Source organism: Coregonus lavaretus (genome assembly GCF_964263955.1).
Source record: "Coregonus lavaretus genome assembly, contig: HAP1_SCAFFOLD_1272, whole genome shotgun sequence".
NCBI classification, from domain to species: Eukaryota; Metazoa; Chordata; class Actinopteri; order Salmoniformes; family Salmonidae; genus Coregonus; species Coregonus lavaretus.
Genome location: NW_028156610.1, coordinates 101,564 through 122,059, shown reverse-complemented (window position 1 = coordinate 122,059; position 20,496 = coordinate 101,564). Strand labels below are relative to the sequence as shown.

Here is a 20,496-nt window from a genome sequence, read left to right as displayed (position 1 = left end):
TGAAATGATGTTTACTTGGGAGCTGCCAGCTGTGGGCAGGATTTAAATAAACTCAACCCAAGGAAAACGGTTACGGTGCCCTTCATTCTGTGACCATTTTTTTCCTATCATCTTGCAAATCTCAGTTTTGGAATAAAAAGTATCCTATTTACACTTTTAACACTAGAATAAATGTTTGACTCATATCGATGCCACATAGGCCATTTTCAAAACGAGTTGTTGCTTTTTAGGGACAGTGTCTGAAATATGGCTTGTCTACTACCTACTTAAAGAGCTAACTAATCATCCTACTTAGAATGTACTGCTTTGTAAAACACAAATGCAGTAAACAACAAATATACTAGGCACCTCTATTCTCACAATTAGTCATCTAATGTGCGTTGAGTCCCACCACTCGTTAAGCGCGTCAATTTATCTGATTATCAGCTGTTGTCAAACACACGTCAGTCTGAAAATATGATTCTCTTCCTCAATAGTGTGCAGCGAATTCTAGTAGGTCAAATGCATAAATGAGTATGTCATCCTGGCATTTAAAGCATTGTAATTTCACATATAATTTATATTTTCACATATCCAAAATGCCTATTATTTAGAATGCAAGTACGGATATTCGGATATGGCCACACACACAGTCTCTTACCAGCGGAGACCTCCTGGTTGAGCAGTTTGACGTGGAGGTTGAAGATCTGCTCCTGGGCTTTGCTCTGAGACAGTTTCAGCTTTTCCCTCCGACTCACCATGTAACACAGGTTCCTCACCTGCAGGGGACACAACATGGCCGTCAGGTGAGCTAACAAATACTCACCCTAACCCTAACCCAGCCACCAGGTGAGCTAACAGATACTCACCAACTGATAGATTAATTATTCATGACTAATTATTACACCCTGAAACTGTGTATAATGTGTTAGAAATGTGTGAGTGTAGGACCAGTAAAGGCTATGGCATTGAGCCACTATTTAGCAATGTGAGTAAGAGTCAGGCCAGACAACAAAGACAACTGAGAAACTAAGATAAAGAGGCCTCCCAATTTAGGGAGGGGAGAAACTGTTATGAAAACATAATATTGTGAGAACGGCAATAACTGAGTAATGCAGGGAGTAGGATATGTGTGTGTGTGTGTGTGTGTGTGTGTATGTATGTGTGTGTGTGTGTGTGTGTGTGTGTGTGTGTGTGTGTGTGTGTGTGTATGCATGTGTGTGTGTGTGTGTGTGTGTGTGTGTATGCATGTGTGTATATGTGTATATGTGTGTGTGAACTGAAGGTCAGTAGAGCAGTTTTAGAGTGGAAAACTACAGCCCGCCTACAGAGGGGAGGGATTTCTTTTTGTATGACGTATGAGTATAAAAGATGGACTCTGAAATTGTGATGGCAGAATTCTCAATGAATAAATATCTCTGACTATGCAGACCGGGACTCTGGCCGTTACTTAAATCCCAAAAGACTTACAACCTTTTGGGAGACGCACAGAGACACTAAAATAGTTTGTTAAATAATTCACATAACACCAACACTCACCCTAACCTTAACCCAGCCATCAGGTGAGCTAACAAATACTCACTAACACTCACCCTAACACTAACAAATACTCACTAACACTCACCCTAACACTAACAAATACTCACTAAACACTCACCCTAACACTAACAAATACTCACTAAACACTCACCCTAACACTAACAAATACCTCACTAACACTCACCCTAACACTAACAAATACTCACTAACACCTAACATAACCCTAATACTCACCAAGCTCTAACAAATACTCACTAACTCTCACAAACACTCACCCTAACACTAACTCTCACCCTAACACCAACTCTCACCCTAACACTAACTCTCACCCTAGCACTATAACACTCACCCTAACACTATAACACTCACCCTAACACTAACTCTCACCCTAACACTAACCCTCACCCTAACACTAACTCTCACCCTAACACTAACCCTCACCCTAACACTAACTCTCACCCTAACACTAACTCTCACCCTAACACTAACTCTCACCCTAACACTAACCCTCACCCTAACACTAACTCTCACCCTAACACTAACTCTCACCCTAACACTAACACTATAACTCTCACCCTAACACTATAACACTCACCCTAACACTAACTCTCACCCTAACACTAACTCTCACCCTAGCACTATAACTCTCACCCTAACACCAACTCTCACCCTAACACCAACTCTCACCCTAACACCAACTCTCACACTAACACCAACTCTCACCCTAACACCAACTCTCACCCTAACACCAACTCTCACACTAACACCAACTCTCACCCTAACTCTCACTCTAACACTAACTCTCACCCTAACACTAACCCTCACCCTAACACCAACTCTCACCCTAACACCAACTCTCACCCTAACACCAACTCTCACCCCAAGACTCCCAGCAATTTGTCTCCATCTGGTGGCTGATTTAGATACTTTGCGTCTCCACGGGGATGTATGAATTGATTTAGAGGTCAAGCTACAGATTTATTCTATTGGATGGATCCTCTACATTTGACTACTTATGTGTGGATTTAGTAAAAATTGTGTGAAGGAAACAATTCTTTGCCTATTTTAGCTTAAATTTTAGTGAATATCTAAGATATATATATATATATATATATATATATATAAACTCAGCAAAAAAAGAAATGTCTTCTCACTGTCAACTGTGTTTATTTTCAGCAAATTTAACATGTGTAAATATTTGTATGAACATAACAAGATTCAACAACTGAGACATAAACTGAACAAGTTCCACAGACATGTGACTAACAGAAATGGAATAATGTGAACCTGAACAAAGGGGGGGTCAAAATCAAAAGTAACGGTCAGTATCTGGTGTGGCCATCAGCTGCATTACAGGGGCTTGCAAAAGTATTCACCCCCCTTGTTGCCCTACAACCTATATTAAAATGGATTTTTTGGGGTTTGTATCATTTGATTTACACAACATGCCTACCACTACGAAGATGCAAAATATTTGTGTGTGAATTAAACAAGAAATGAGACAAAAAAAACAGAACTTGAGCGTGCATAACTATTCACCCCCCCAAAGTCAATACTTTGTAGAGCCACCTTTTGCAATTACAGCTGCAAGTCTCTTGGGGTATGTCTCTATAAGCTTGGCACGTCTAGCCACTGGGATTTTTGCCCATTCTTCAAGGCAAAACTGCTCCAGTTCCTTCAAGTTGGATGGGTTCCGCTGGTGTACAGCAATCTTTAAGTCATACCACAGATTCTCAATTGGATTGAGGTCTGGGCTTTGACTAGGCCAGTCCAAGACATTTAAATGTTTCCTCTTGAACCACTCGAGTGTTGCTTTAGCAGTATGCTACGGGTCATTGTCCTGCTGGAAGGTGAACCTCCGTCCCAGTCTCAAATCTCTGGAAGACTGAAACAGGTTTCCCTCAAGAATTTCCCTGTATTTAGCGCCATCCATCATTCCTTCAATTCTGACCAGTTTCACAGTCCCTGCCGATGAAAAACATCCCCACAGCATGATGCTGCCACCACCATGCTTCACTGTGGGGATGTTTTTTTCGGGGTGATGAGAGGTGTTGGGTTTGTGCCAGACATAGCGTTTTCCTTGATGGCCAAAAAGCTCAATTTTAGTCTCATCTGACCAGATTACCTTCTTCCATATGTTTGCTTATTTTTTTCTTTAAGCAATTGCTTTTTTCTGGCCACTCTTCCGTAAAGCCCAGCTCTGTGGAGTGTACGGCTTAAAGTGGTCAAATGGACAGATACTACAATCTCCGCTGTGGAGCTTTGCAGCTCCTTCAGGGTTATCTTTGGTCTCTTTGTTGCCTCTCTGATTAATGCCCTCCTTGCCTGGTCTGTGAGTTTTGGAGAGCGGCCCTCTCTTTGCAGGTTTGTTGTGGTGCCATATTCTTTCCATTTTTTAAATAATGGATTTAATGGTGCTCCGTGGGATGTTCAAAGTTTCTGATATTTTTTTTTATAACCCAACCCGGATCTGTACTTCTCCACAACTTTGCCCCTGACCTGTTTGGAGAGCTCCTTGGTCTTCATGGTGCCGCTTGCTTGGTGGTGCCCCTTGCTTATTGGTGTTGCAGACTCTGGGGCCTTTCAGAACAGGTGTATATATACACTGAGATCATGTGAAAGATCATGTGACACTTAAATAAAGTCCACCAGTGTGCAATCTAACTAATTATGTGACTTCTTGAGGTAATTGGTTGCACCAGATCTTATTTAGGGGCTTCATAGCAAAGGGGGTGAATACATATGCATGCACCACTTTTCCGTTATTTATTGTCAAATATTTTGAAACAGGTTATTTTTTTCATTTCACTTCACCAATTTGGACTATTTTGTGTATGTCCATTACATGGAATCCAAATAAAAATCAATTTAAATTACAGGTTGTAATGCAACAAAATAGGAAAAATGCCAAGGGGGATGAATACTTTTGCAAGGCACTGTATCTATAGTAGTACTGTATAGGTCTAGTAGCCATCACCAGTGTATAGACTGTATAGGTCTAGTAGCCATCACCAGTGTATAGACTGTATAGGTCTAGTAGCCATCACCAGTGTATAGACTGTATAGGTCTAGTAGCCATCACCAGTGTATAGACTGTATAGGTCTAGTAGCCATCACCAGTGTATAGACTGTATAGGTCTAGTAGCCATCACCAGTGTATAGACTGTACGGTGACCTGTGAAGGATTGGATATGATATAATAATGATAATAATAATAATAATAATAATAATAATAATAATATGCCATTTAGCAGACTCTTTTATCCAAAGCAACTTAGTCATGTGCGCAAACATTTTTACGTATGGGGGTGGTCCCGGGGATCGAACCCACTACCCTGGCGTTACAAGCGCCGTGCTCTACCAATTGAGCTACAGAGGTGACCTGTGAAGGGTTGGATATGATCTGTACGGTGACCTGTGAAGGGTTGGATATGATCTGTACGGTGACCTGTGAAGGGTTGGATATGATATGTACGGTGACCTGTGAAGGGTTGGATATGATATGTACGGTGACCTGTGAAGGGTTGGATATGATCTGTACGGTGACCTGTGAAGGGTTGGATATGATCTGTACGGTGACCTGTGAAGGGATGGTTATGATATGTACGGTGACCTGTGAAGGGATGGATATGATATGTACGGTGACCTGTGAAGGGTTGGATATGATCTGTACGGTGACCTGTGAAGGGTTGGATATGATCTGTACGGTGACCTGTGAAGGGTTGGATATGATCTGTACGGTGACCTGTGAAGGGTTGGATATGATCTGTACGGTGACCTGTGAAGGGTTGGATATGATCTGTACGGTGACCTGTGAAGGGTTGGATATGATCTGTACGGTGACCTGTGAAGGGATGGTTATGATATGTACGGTGACCTGTGAAGGGATGGTTATGATATGTACGGTGACCTGTGAAGGGTTGGATATGATCTGTACGGTGACCTGTGAAGGGTTGGATATGATCTGTACGGTGACCTGTGAAGGGTTGGATATGATCTGTACGGTGACCTGTGAAGGGTTGGATATGATCTGTACGGTGACCTGTGAAGGGTTGGATATGATCTGTACGGTGACCTGTGAAGGGTTGGATATGATCTGTACGGTGACCTGTGAAGGGTTGGATATGATCTGTACGGTGACCTGTGAAGGGTTGGATATGATCTGTACGGTGACCTGTGAAGGGTTGGATATGATCTGTACGGTGACCTGTGAAGGGTTGGATATGATATGTACGGTGACCTGTGAAGGGTTGGATATGATCTGTACGGTGACCTGTGAAGGGTTGGATATGATCTGTACGGTGACCTGTGAAGGGATGGTTATGATATGTACGGTGACCTGTGAAGGGATGGATATGATATGTACGGTGACCTGTGAAGGGTTGGATATGATCTGTACGGTGACCTGTGAAGGGTTGGATATGATCTGTACGGTGACCTGTGAAGGGTTGGATATGATCTGTACGGTGACCTGTGAAGGGTTGGATATGATCTGTACGGTGACCTGTGAAGGGTTGGATATGATCTGTACGGTGACCTGTGAAGGGTTGGATATGATCTGTACGGTGACCTGTGAAGGGATGGTTATGATATGTACGGTGACCTGTGAAGGGATGGTTATGATATGTACGGTGACCTGTGAAGGGTTGGATATGATCTGTACGGTGACCTGTGAAGGGTTGGATATGATCTGTACGGTGACCTGTGAAGGGTTGGATATGATCTGTACGGTGACCTGTGAAGGGTTGGATATGATCTGTACGGTGACCTGTGAAGGGATGGATATGATCTGTACGGTGACCTGTGAAGGGTTGGATATGATCTGTACGGTGACCTGTGAAGGGTTGGATATGATCTGTACGGTGACCTGTGAAGGGTTGGATATGATCTGTACGGTGACCTGTGAAGGGTTGGATATGATCTGTACGGTGACCTGTGAAGGGATGGTTATGATATGTACGGTGACCTGTGAAGGGATGGTTATGATATGTACGGTGACCTGTGAAGGGTTGGATATGATCTGTACGGTGACCTGTGAAGGGTTGGATATGATCTGTACGGTGACCTGTGAAGGGATGGATATGATATGTACGGTGACCTGTGAAGGGTTGGATATGATCTGTACGGTGACCTGTGAAGGGTTGGATATGATCTGTACGGTGACCTGTGCCAGCTCAACACCTACGAATGTCGGGTGTGGAGTCCCCTAACCTAATTCCTCACCTGCAGGGGAAAACACGGCGGTCAAATTCTTCCTGTAAGACCCGGGATTCGAACTGGCAAACCCTGGCTACCTGCCACCCCATATAAGCACCCACCTCAGATCATAATATCACAGGGCTCAGAGAACTATACTGAACAAAAATAGAAATGCAACAAGCAACAATTTTACTGAGTTACAGTGCATTCGGAAAGTATTCAGACCCCTTCCATATTTTGTTACATTACAGCCTTATTCTGAAATTGATTAAATAAATGTTTTTCCTCATCAATCTACACACAATATCCTATAATGACAAAGCAAAACATGTTTTAGAAATATTTGCAAATGTCTTAAATATAAAAAACTGAAATATTTCATTTACATAAGTATTCAGACCCTTTACTCAGTACTTTGTTGAAGCACCTTTGGCAGCGATTACAGCCCCGAGTCTTCTTGGGTATGACGCTACAAGCCTGGCACACCTGTATTTGGGGAGTTTCTCCCATTCTTCTCTGCAGATCCTCCCAAGCTGTCAGGTTGGATGGGGAGCGTCGCTGCACAGCTATTTTCAGGTCTCTCCAGAGATGTTCGATCGGGTTCAAGTCCGGGCTCTGGCTGGGCCACTCAAGGACATTCAGAGACTTGTCCCGAAGCCACTCCTGCGTTGTCTTGGCTGTGTGCTTAGGGTCGTTGTCCTGTTGGAAGGTGAACCTTTGCCCCAGTCTGAGGTCCTGAGCGCTCTGGAGCAGGTTTTCATCAAGGATCTCGCTATACTTTCCTCTGTTCATCTTTCCCTCGAGCCTGACTAGTCTCCCAGTCCCTGCCGCTGAATAACATTCCCACAGCATGATGCTGCCACCACCATGCTTCACCGTAGAGATGGTGCCAGGTTTCCTCCTGACGTGACACTTGGCATTCAGGCCAAAGAGTTCAATCTTGGTTTCATCAGACCAGGGAATCTTGTTTCTCATGGTCAGAGTCCTTTAGGTGCCTTTTGGCAAACTCCAAGCGGGCTGTCATGTGCCTTTTACTGAGGAGTGGCTTCCGTCTGGCCACTCTACCATAAAGGCCTGATTGGTGGAGTGCTGCTGAGATGGTTGTCCTTCTGGAAGGTTCTCCCATCTCCACAGAGGAACTCTGGAACTCTGTCAGATAGACCATTGGGTTCTTGATCACCTCCCTGACTAAGGCCCTTCTCCCCCGATTGCTCAGTTTGGCCGGGCGGCCAGCTCTAGGAAGAGTCTTGGTGGTTCCAAACTTCTTCCATTTAAGAATAATGGAGGCCACTGTGTTCTTGGGGACCTTCAATGCTGATGACGTTTTTCGGTACTCTTCCCCAGATCTGTCCTCGACACAATCCTGTCTCGGAGCTCTACAGACAATTCCTTCAACCTCATGGCTTGGTTTTTGCTCTGACATGCACTGTCAACTGTGGGACCTTATATAGACAGGCGTATGCCTTACCAAATCCAATCAATAGAATTTAGTTGTAGAAACATCGAGGATGATCAATGGAAACAGGATGCCCCGGAGCTCAATTTCGAGTCTCATAGCAAAGGGTCTGAATACTTAAGTAAATATCATATTTCCTTTTTAATTTTTTTAATAAATTTGCACACATTTCTAAAAACCTTTTTTCGCTTAGTCATTATGGGGTATTGAGTGTAGATTGATGAGGACATTTAAAAAAAACAAAAAAACTATTTTAGAATAAGGCTGTAACGTAACAAAATGTGGAAAAAGGAAAGGTGTCTGAATACTTCAGAATGCACTGCATATGGAAATCAGTAAATTGAAATAAATTAATTAGGCCCTAATCTATGGATTTCACATGACTGGGCAGGGGTGCAGCCATGGGTGGGCTTGGGAGGGCATAGGCCCACCCACTTGCCAGCCAGGCCCACTCACTGGGGAGCCAGGTCCAGCCAATCAGAATGAGTTTTTCCCCCACAAAAGGGCATTATTACAGACTGAAATACTCCTCAGTTTCATCAGCTGTTCGGGTGGCTGGTCTCAGACGATCCCGCAGGTGAAAAAGCTGGATGTGGAGGTCCTGGGGTTGTGAGGCCGGTTGGACGTACTGCCAAATTCTCTAAAACAACGTTGGAGGCGGCTTATGGTAGAGAAATGAACATTCAATTCTCTGGCAACCGCTCTGGTGGACATTCCTGCAGTCAGCATGTTAATTGCACACTCCCTCAAAACTTGAGACCTCTGTGGCATTGTGTTGTGTGACAAAACGGCACATTTTAGAGTGGCCTTTTATTGTCCCCAGTACAAGGTGCACCTGTGTAATGATCATGCTGTTTAATCAGCTTCTTGATATGCCACACCTGTCAGGTGGATGGATTATCTTGGCAAAGGAGAAATGCTCACTATGAGGGATGTAAACTAATTCTTCCACAAAATTTGAGAGAAATCAGCTTTTTGTGCGTATGGAACATTTCTGGGATCTTTTTTTTCAGCTCACGAAACATGGGACCAACACTTTACATATTGCGTTCATATCTTTGTTCAGTGAAGTATAATTTAAAAGGTGACCATCCGTATGAGTGTGTGGATGCTGTCTTCTAAAAACACAGTACAGCTTTAACAGTGTTTGTAGAGAGAAAGTTGAAGCAACAGTCGATGTACAATGAGTGTACAAAACATTAGGAACACCTTCCTAATATTGAGTTGCACCCCATTTTGCCCTCAGAATAGCACAATTCGTCGGGGCATGGACTCTACAAGTTGTTGAAAGCGTTCCACAGGGACGCTGGCCCATGTTGACTCCAACGCTTCCCACAGTTCTGTCAAGTTGGCTGGATGTCCTTTGGGTGGTGGACCATTCTTGATACACACAGGAAACTGTTGAGTGTGAAGAACCCAGCAGCGTTGCAGTTCTTGAAACAAATCGTTGTGCTTGGCACCTACTACCATACCCCGTTCAAAGGCACTTAAATATTTTGTCTTGCCAATTCACCCTCTGAATAGCACACGTACACAATCCATGTCTCAAGGCTTAAAAAAAAAATCCTTCTTTAACCTTTCTCCTCACCTTCATTAACACTGATTGAAGTGGATTTAACAAGTGACATCAATAACGGATCACAGCTTTCACCTGGACTCACATGGTCAGTCTATGTCATGGAAAGAACAGGTGTTCCTAATGTTTTGTATACTCAGGGTATATCTATATTAAACATCTAATCAATATAATATAAGTAATACTAACCCTCTCTAAGTCCTGTCGGAGGTGCATGAACATCCTCATGCGTGTGTGGATGCTGTCTTCATGAGGCAACAGCAGCAGGTTCTCCTCCTCACTAGGGGGCAGCAGAGCACGGTTGAAGTTGCTCTTCCTCTTCAGTTTCCAGTACTGGTAGATGAAGTCCAGCAGGGTGCGAGGTAGGCCCAGGTTCAGGGCCAGCTCCTCGGGGTGGATCAGAGTATAAAACCCCTCCTCCAGTTCTAATAACCTCTGGGCCCTCAGGCCCCCCCTCTCTGGGTCTATGGGGGGTTTGGGCCGGGCCGGGCTGTGGGCTGGCTGAGAGGGGCTGAGACCGGGGGCCGGTGGGTCCGAGGAGGCCTGGTTCTTGGGCTTGCTGTGCTTCAGGCAGTAGGACTTGAACTTCACCTCGTCTCCTTCATCCAGGATGGTCTTCATCTCCAGGCTGTGCTCGAAGGCACACGTCACATGGAACGGGATGGTACAGTTCTTCACGGAGCACTGAGTGGGATGGAGGGAGAACAAGGTATGGGTTCATTAACTCAGGGGTACGGAGCACTGAGAGGGATGGAGGGAGAACAAGGTATGGGTTCATTAACTCAGGGGTACGGAGCACTGAGAGGGATGGAGGGAGAACAAGGTATGGGTTCATTAACTCAGGGGTACGGAGCACTGAGAGGGATGGAGGGAGAACAAGGTATGGGTTCATTAACTCAGGGGTACGGAGCACTGAGAGGGATGGAGGGAGAACAAGGTATGGGTTCATTAACTCAGGGGTACGGAGCACTGAGAGGGATGGAGGGAGAACAAGGTATGGGTTCATTAACTCAGGGGTACGGAGCACTGAGAGGGATGGAGGGAGAACAAGGTATGGGTTCATTAACTCAGGGGTTGTCAAAGTGGGGTCCACGGAGGTCCTGCAGATTTCAAAATATATATATATAAAACATTTTACATTTCATTTTTTAATGAATATTACTAACAAATTAAACTCATTTTGGCCAAGGTATCCATTTAGAGGTTGTAATAAAATTTCATTATTAATCAACAATTTCTGTTCTTAACTCTGGGCCTGAGAGGCTCCCAGGGATATTGGTATCCACAGTACCCCACCAATTATACATGTTTAAACTCAATACTTCTTGTAATACCCCCCAAAAATGTGTCAACATAAATGCACTGTAATTGAAGCTTGAAAACTGCAACGTTCTCTCTGCCTCTTGGCAAAATGTGTAGAATTGCAGGAAATTTGCTTGAAAACTGCTAAATGTTCTCTCCGATGCTAGGAGACGGGCCTTTAAAATGTTCCTTCCAAGGGCCCGAGACTAGGTTGGTATGGCCATGCACTGCCAGTCACAGTCAAACTCCTTACATGCTATTTCTATCTCACTGCAGTGGGGTCCCTGATTAATTTACTATCACAAAAAGGATCCCTAAAAGTTTGAGATCCCCTGACTTAACACACTTCACTAGCTAATACAAAAGATAAACCACACTACGAGTTACATTACTACGAACGTGAACAACAAACCAAGAATCTACGAATGTGAACAACAAACCAAGAGACTTGGTTCAGACACACAGTCCAACTACCATGCTCACCTGTATGCAGGCTCCAGTCTTCAGCTTACAGAGGCTGCAGACACACAGTCCAGCTACCATGCTCACCTGTATGCAGGCTCCAGTCTTCAGCTTACAGAGGCTGCAGACACACAGTCCAGCTACCATGCTCACCTGTATGCAGGCTCCAGTCTTCAGCTTACAGAGGCTGCAGACACACAGTCCAACTACCATGCTCACCTGTATGCAGGCTCCAGTCTTCAGCTTACAGAGGCTGCAGACACACAGTCCAGCTACCATGCTCACCTGTATGCAGGCTCCAGTCTTCAGTTTACAGAGGCTGCAGACACACAGTCCAGCTACCATGCTCACCTGTATGCAGGCTCCAGTCTTCAGCTTACAGAGGCTGCAGACACACAGTCCAACTACCATGCTCACCTGTATGCAGGCTCCAGTCTTCAGTTTACAGAGGCTGCAGACACACAGTCCAACTACCATGCTCACCTGTATGCAGGCTCCAGTCTTCAGCTTACAGAGGCTGCAGACACACAGTCCAACTACCATGCTCACCTGTATGCAGGCTCCAGTCTTCAGCTTACAGAGGCTGCAGACACACAGTCCAGCTACCATGCTCACCTGTATGCAGGCTCCAGTCTTCAGCTTACAGAGGCTGCAGACACACAGTCCAGCTACCATGCTCACCTGTATGCAGGCTCCAGTCTTCAGCTTACAGAGGCTGCAGACACACAGTCCAGCTACCATGCTCACCTGTATGCAGGCTCCAGTCTTCAGCTTACAGAGGCTGCAGACACACAGTCCAGCTACCATGCTCACCTGTATGCAGGCTCCAGTCTTCAGTTTACAGAGGCTGCAGACACACAGTCCAACTACCATGCTCACCTGTATGCAGGCTCCAGTCTTCAGTTCAGTTTACAGAGGCTGCAGACACACAGTCCAACTACCATGCTCACCTGTATGCAGGCTCCAGTCTTCAGCTTACAGAGGCTGCAGATGAGAGCCCAGCGGGAGGGGGGGATGTGAGACACCTTGGTGATGGGCTCCATCCTCTCTGGACACGCTATGCTCACCTGCAGATACACAGGACCCTACTGTTAGATATACAGGACCCTACTGTTAGATACACAGGACCCTCCTGTTAGATACACAGGACCATACTGTTAGATACACAGGACCCTACTGTTAGATATACAGGACCCTCCTGTTAGATATACAGGACCATACTGTTAGATATACAGGACCATACTGTTAGATATACAGGACCCTCCTGTTAGATATACAGGACCATACTGTTAGATATACAGGACCCTACTGTTAGATACACAGGACCCTACTGTTAGATACACAGGACCCTCCTGTTAGATACACAGGACCATACTGTTAGATACACAGGACCCTACTGTTAGATACACAGGACCCTCCTGTTAGATATACAGGACCCTCCTGTTAGATACACAGGACCCTCCTGTTAGATATACAGGACCCTACTGTTAGATACACAGGACCCTCCTGTTAGATATACAGGACCCTCCTGTTAGATACACAGGACCCTCCTGTTAGATATACAGGACCCTCCTGTTAGATACACAGGACCCTACTGTTAGATACACAGGACCCTACTGTTAGATATACAGGACCCTCCTGTTAGATACACAGGACCCTCCTGTTAGATACACAGGACCCTCCTGTTAGATACACAGGACCCTCCTGTTAGATATACAGGACCCTCCTGTTAGATACACAGGACCCTACTGTTAGATACACAGGACCCTACTGTTAGATATACAGGACCCTCCTGTTAGATACACAGGACCCTCCTGTTAGATACACAGGACCCTCCTGTTAGATACACAGGACCCTCCTGTTAGATACACAGGACCATACTGTTAGATATACAGGACCCTCCTGTTAGATACACGGGACCATACTGTTAGATACACAGGACCCTCCTGTTAGATACACAGGACCCTCCTGTTAGATACACAGGACCATACTGTTAGATATACAGGACCCTCCTGTTAGATACACGGGACCATACTGTTAGATACACAGGACCCTCCTGTTAGATACACAGGACCCTCCTGTTAGATACACAGGACCCTCCTGTTAGATATACAGGACCATACTGTTAGATATACAGGACCCTACTGTTAGATATACAGGACCATACTGTTAGATATACAGGACCCTACTGTTAGATATACAGGACCCTCCTGTTAGATATACAGGACCATACTGTTAGATATACAGGACCATACTGTTAGATACACAGGACCCTACTGTTAGATACACAGGACCCTACTGTTAGATATACAGGACCCTCCTGTTAGATACACAGGACCCTCCTGTTAGATACACAGGACCCTCCTGTTAGATATACAGGACCCTCCTGTTAGATACACAGGACCCTACTGTTAGATACACAGGACCCTACTGTTAGATATACAGGACCCTCCTGTTAGATACACAGGACCCTCCTGTTAGATACACAGGACCCTCCTGTTAGATACACAGGACCCTCCTGTTAGATACACAGGACCCTCCTGTTAGATATACAGGACCCTCCTGTTAGATACACGGGACCATACTGTTAGATACACAGGACCCTCCTGTTAGATACACAGGACCCTCCTGTTAGATACACAGGACCATACTGTTAGATATACAGGACCCTCCTGTTAGATACACGGGACCATACTGTTAGATACACAGGACCCTCCTGTTAGATACACAGGACCCTCCTGTTAGATACACAGGACCCTCCTGTTAGATATACAGGACCATACTGTTAGATATACAGGACCCTACTGTTAGATATACAGGACCATACTGTTAGATATACAGGACCCTACTGTTAGATATACAGGACCATACTGTTAGATACACAGGACCCTCCTGTTAGATATACAGGACCATACTGTTAGATATACAGGACCATACTGTTAGATACACAGGACCCTCCTGTTAGATATACAGGACCATACTGTTAGATATACAGGACCCTACTGTTAGATATACAGGACCATACTGTTAGATATACAGGACCATACTGTTAGATATACAGGACCCTCCTGTTAGATACACAGGACCCTCCTGTTAGATACACAGGACCCTCCTGTTAGATACACAGGACCATACTGTTAGATATACAGGACCCTCCTGTTAGATATACAGGACCATACTGTTAGATATACAGGACCATACTGTTAGATATACAGGACCCTCCTGTTAGATATACAGGACCATACTGTTAGATATACAGGACCATACTGTTAGATATACAGGACCATACTGTTAGATATACAGGACCCTCCTGTTAGATATACAGGACCATACTGTTAGATACACAGGACCCTCCTGTTAGATACACAGGACCCTCCTGTTAGATACACAGGACCATACTGTTAGATATACAGGACCCTCCTGTTAGATATACAGGACCCTCCCGTTAGATACACAGGACCCTACTGTTAGACAGCTTTACTGTTACCACCACATTCTGACAGACGGGTGAATGCGTAAAAAGGACAAGGGGTTGATTTTTACCTCAGGGATCCACAGGGCACAGCTGACGTGTGCCCACTTGGTGCCCGCCCTCGTAGCCTTCATCGCCCCTCCCTTGATGGGGCACAGCTGACACTGGGGGTCGATGCCCAGAGCACATGTCCTGCACAGCCAGTTACCCTCTGGCACCTTCACTATACCATAGCACGCCTGGGCAGGAGAAGAGAGGTAGACGGTGGGTTAACAGGCATGCAGGGAGAGGAGGAGGAGAGAGACAGTAATTGAGAAACCTAGCCAAACAAAAACAGAGACCCAGAAAACCTGAGCCTACGCCTTCACTATGGTGAATCACTAAAACAATACAGAAATACACTACGGAGAAAGAAGGAACAGCCTGTCAGAAATCAGCTCAATGTAATTGAAGAATCCATAGACTCCAAGCACTTCTGGGAAAATTGGAAAACACTAAACAAACAACAACATGAAGAGCTATCTATCCAAAACGGAGATGTATGGGTAAACCACTTCTCCAATCTTTTTGGCCCTATAACAAAGAACAAACAGCAAAAACATATACATGATCAAATACAAATCTTAGAATCATCTATTCAAGACTACCAGAACCCACTGGATTCTCCAATTACATTGAATGAACTACAGGATAAAATACAAACCCTCCAACCCAAAAAGGCCTGTGGTGTTGATGGTATCCTCAATGAAATGATAAAATATACAGACCACAAATTCCAATTGGCTATACTTAAACTCTTTAACATCATCCTTAGCTCAGGCATCTTCCCCAATATTTGGAACCAAGGACTGATCACTCCAATCCACAAAAGTGGAGACAAATTTGACCCCAATAACTACCGTGGGATATGCGTCAACAGCAACCTTGGGAAAATCCTCTGCATTATCATTAACAGCAGACTAGTTCATTTCCTCAGTGAAAACAATGTACTGAGCAAATGTCAAATTGGCTTTTTACCAAATTACCGTACGACAGACCACGTATTCACCCTGCACACCCTCATTGACAAACAAACAAAGCAAAGCCTTCTCATGTTTTGTTAATTTCAAAAAAGCTTGAGACTCAATTTGGCATGAGGGTCTGCTATACAAATTTATGGAAAGTGATGTTGGGGGAAAAACATAAAATCTATGTACACAAACAACAAGTGTGCGGTTAATATTGGCAAAAAACACATTTCTTTCCACAGGGCCGTGGGGTGAGACAGGGATGCAGCTTAAGCCCCACCCTCTTCAACATATATATCAACGAATTGACGAGGGCACTAGAACAGTCTGCAGCACCCGGCCTCACCCTACTAGAATCTGAAGTCAAATGTCTTCTGTTTGCTGATGATCTGGTGCTTCTGTCACCAACAAAGGAGGGCCAACAGCAGCACCTAGATCTTCTGCACAGATTCTGTCAGACCTGGGCCCTGAGAGTAAATCTCAGTAAAGGTTGTTGCCAGGACCACGAATACAAATTCCATCTAGACACCGTTGCCCTAGAGCACACAAAAAACTATACATACCTCGGCCTAAACATCAGCGCCACAGGTAACTTCCACAAAGCTGTGAACGATCTGAGAGACAAGGCAAGAAGGGCCTTCTATGCCATCAAAAGGCACATAAAATTCGACATACCGAGGATCTGGCAAAAAATACTTGAATCAGTTAAAAGGAAGCGATTCCCAAACCTTCCATAACAAAGCCATCACCTACAGAGAAATGTACCTGGAGAAGAGTCCCCTAAGCCAGCTGGTTCTGGGATTCTGTTCACAAACACAAAGACCCACAGAGCCCCAGGACAGCAACACAATTAGACCCAACCAAATCATGAGAAAACAAAAATTTAATTATTTCCAATGTGTCAAGTAATTAACAAAAAAAAACTGAGCAAACTAGAATGCTATTTGGCCCTAAACAGAGAGTACACAGTGGCAGAATACCTGACCACTATGACTGACCCAAAATTAAGGAAAGCTTTGACTATGTACAGACTCAGTGAGCATAACCTTGCTATTGAGAAAGGCCGCCGTAGGCAGACCTGGCTCTCAAGAGAAGACAGGCTATGTGCACACTGCCCACAAAATGAGGTGGAAACTGAGCTGCACTTCCTAACCTCCTGCCAAATGTATGACCATATTAGAGACACATATTTCCCTCAGGTTACACAGATCCACAAAGAATTAGAAAACAAACCCAATTTTGATAAACTCCCATATCTATTGGGTGAAATACCACAGTGTGCCATCACAGCAGCAAGATTTGTGACCTGTTGCCACAAGAAAAGGGCAACCAGTGAAGAACAAACACCTTTGTAAATACTATTTGCACATCATTACAACACTGTAGAGATTTGAAACAATCTATTATTATGGAACTTTTGTGAGTAATATTTACTGTTCATTTTATTGTTTATCTCACTTTTGTTTATTATCTATTTCACTTGCTTTGGCAATGTAGACATACGTTTCCAATGCCAATAAAGCCCTTAAATTGAATTGAATTGACAGTGGGTTAACAGGCACGGAGAGAGACAGCAGTGGGTTAACAGGCAGGGACAGACAGCAGTGGGTTAACAGGCAGGGAGAGACAGCAGTGGGTTAACAGGCACGGAGAGAGACAGCAGTGGGTTAACAGGCAGGGAGAGAGACAGCAGTGGGTTAACAGGCAGGGAGAGAGACAGCAGTGGGTTAACAGGCAGGAAGAGAGACAGCAGTGGGTTAACAGGCAGGAAGAGAGACAGCAGTGGGTTAACAGGCAGGGAGAGACAGCAGTGGGTTAACAGGCAGGGAGAGACAGCAGTGGGTTAACAGGCAGGGAGAGACAGCAGTGGGTTAACAGGCAGGGAGAGAGACAGCAGTGGGTTAACAGGCAGGGAGAGAGACAGCAGTGGGTTAACAGGCAGGGAGAGAGACAGCAGTGGGTTAACAGGCAGGGAGAGACAGCAGTGGGTTAACAGGCAGGGAGAGACAGCAGTGGGTTAACAGGCAGGGAGAGACAGCAGTGGGTTAACAGGCAGGGAGAGACAGCAGTGGGTTAACAGGCAGGGAGAGACAGCAGTGGGTTAACAGGCAGGGAGAGACAGCAGTGGGTTAACAGGCAGGGAGAGAGACAGCAGTGGGTTAACAGGCAGGGAGAGACAGCAGTGGGTTAACAGGCAGGGAGAGACAGCAGTGGGTTAACAGGCAGGGAGAGAGACAGCAGTGGGTTAACAGGCAGGGAGAGAGACAGCAGTGGGTTAACAGGCAGGGAGAGAGACAGCAGTGGGTTAACAGGCAGGAAGAGAGACAGCAGTGGGTTAACAGGCAGGGAGAGAGACAGCAGTGGGTTAACAGGCAGGGAGAGAGACAGCAGTGGGTTAACAGGCAGGAAGAGAGACAGCAGTGGGTTAACAGGCAGGGAGAGACAGCAGTGGGTTAACAGGCAGGGAGAGAGACAGCAGTGGGTTAACAGGCAGGGAGAGAGACAGCAGTGGGTTAACAGGCAGGGAGAGACAGCAGTGGGTTAACAGGCAGGGAGAGAGACAGCAGTGGGTTAACAGGCAGGGAGAGACAGCAGTGGGTTAACAGGCAGGGAGAGACAGCAGTGGGTTAACAGGCAGGGAGAGAGACAGCAGTGGGTTAACAGGCAGGGAGAGAGACAGCAGTGGGTTAACAGGCAGGAAGAGAGACAGCAGTGGGTTAACAGGCAGGGAGAGACAGCAGTGGGTTAACAGGCAGGGAGAGAGACAGCAGTGGGTTAACAGGCAGGGAGAGAGACAGCAGTGGGTTAACAGGCAGGGAGAGACAGCAGTGGGTTAACAGGCAGGGAGAGAGACAGCAGTGGGTTAACAGGCAGGGAGAGACAGCAGTGGGTTAACAGGCAGGGAGAGAGACAGCAGTGGGTTAACAGGCAGGGAGAGAGACAGCAGTGGGTTAACAGGCAGGAAGAGACAGCAGTGGGTTAACAGGCAGGGAGAGACAGCAGTGGGTTAACAGGCAGGGAGAGAGACAGCAGTGGGTTAACAGGCAGGGAGAGACAGCAGTGGGTTAACAGGCAGGGAGAGACAGCAGTGGGTTAACAGGCAGGGAGAGACAGCAGTGGGTTAACAGGCAGGGAGAGACAGCAGTGGGTTAACAGGCAGGGAGAGAGACAGCAGTGGGTTAACAGGCAGGGACAGACAGCAGTGGGTTAACAGGCAGGGAGAGACAGCAGTGGGTTAACAGGCAGGGAGAGACAGCAGTGGGTTAACAGGCAGGGAGAGAGACAGCAGTGGGTTAACAGGCAGGGAGAGAGACAGCAGTGGGTTAACAGGCAGGGAGAGAGACAGCAGTGGGTTAACAGGCAGGGAGAGAGACAGCAGTGGGTTAACAGGCAGGGAGAGACAGCAGTAGGTTAACAGGCAGGGAGAGAGACAGCAGTGGGTTAACAGGCAGGGAGAGAGACAGCAGTGGGTTAACAGGCAGGGAGAGAGACAGCAGTGGGTTAACAGGCAGGGAGAGACAGCAGTGGGTTAACAGGCAGGGAGAGAGACAGCAGTGGGTTAGATTAGATGTATTTATCATAAGGTGAATGCACCAATTTGTAAGTCGCTCTGGATAAGAGCGTCTGCTAAATGACGTAAATGTAAATGTAGGTTTTTAGTTATTTAGCACTCTTATCAAAAGCGACTTATAACCAGCGCATTTAACTAACGTAGATAAAACAACCACATCACACTAATTGTAAGTAAAACCCTTCTTCAAAATACCCACAATGCGCAAAATCAGTGCTTCTAGGTTTTTACCTGGTGAACACAGATGTTGCATTTGTCACAAAAGACCATGTCGTTGCCCTCCTCGCTGTCGGGGGACCGGCACACGTCACAGAGGACGTCCTCGTCGTACTCGATGCCAAGCCCTTCCACCGTGTCGATGGCGTGGTTCATGTTGTCATGACACTGGCGCTCCAACGCCTCCATGGTGCGCTCCAGCGTCAACTCGTCTACAGGCCCTTCCCCTGGGAGAGAGAGAATGATACACCAATCAGAACATGGCTTATCTACAGGTCCCTCCCTTGGGGAATGACAAGGAATAAACCACTGTTGCTACTGCTCCACGTCCCAGAGTAGAAACCGCCCTCTTTTCCCCAAGGCTATACAGTGCATTCGGAAAGTTGACCTTTTCCACATTTTGTTACGTTACAGCCTTATTCTAAAATGGATTAAATACATGTTTTTCCTCATCAATCTACACACAATACCCTATAATGACAGAGCGAAAGGTTTTTAGAAATATATACAAATCTATTAAAACCAGAAACACCTTATTTATATAAGTATTCAGACCTTTTGCTATGAGACTCGAAATTGAGCTCAGGTGCATCCTGTTTCCATTGATCATCCTTGAGATGTTTCTACAACTTGATTGGAGTCCACCTGTGGTAAATTCAATTGATTGGACATGATTTGGAAAGGCACACATCTGTCTATATAAGGTCCCACAGTTGA

The 20,496-nt window shown here is 45.6% G+C and overlaps 1 protein-coding gene across 3 annotated transcripts in view; it reads right to left on the bottom strand.

The window, feature by feature from the left end:
- Positions 1-20,496, bottom strand: part of LOC311126157 (protein Jade-3-like) — a 39,456-nt gene that overhangs the window by 5,231 nt on the left and 13,729 nt on the right. For 2 of the 3 annotated variants that reach the window (XM_084200176.1, XM_084200177.1), the window contains 5 exons: positions 19,795-20,006; positions 15,057-15,224; positions 12,464-12,580; positions 9,939-10,433; positions 641-758 (listed from right to left, as the gene is read on the bottom strand). In XM_084200176.1, the coding sequence (XP_084056302.1) occupies positions 641-758; positions 9,939-10,433; positions 12,464-12,580; positions 15,057-15,224; positions 19,795-20,006 (1,110 nt within the window). The remainder of the gene's footprint in view (positions 1-640; positions 759-9,938; positions 10,434-12,463; positions 12,581-15,056; positions 15,225-19,794; positions 20,007-20,496) is intronic. The other variant, XM_084200178.1, reaches the window with a different exon arrangement.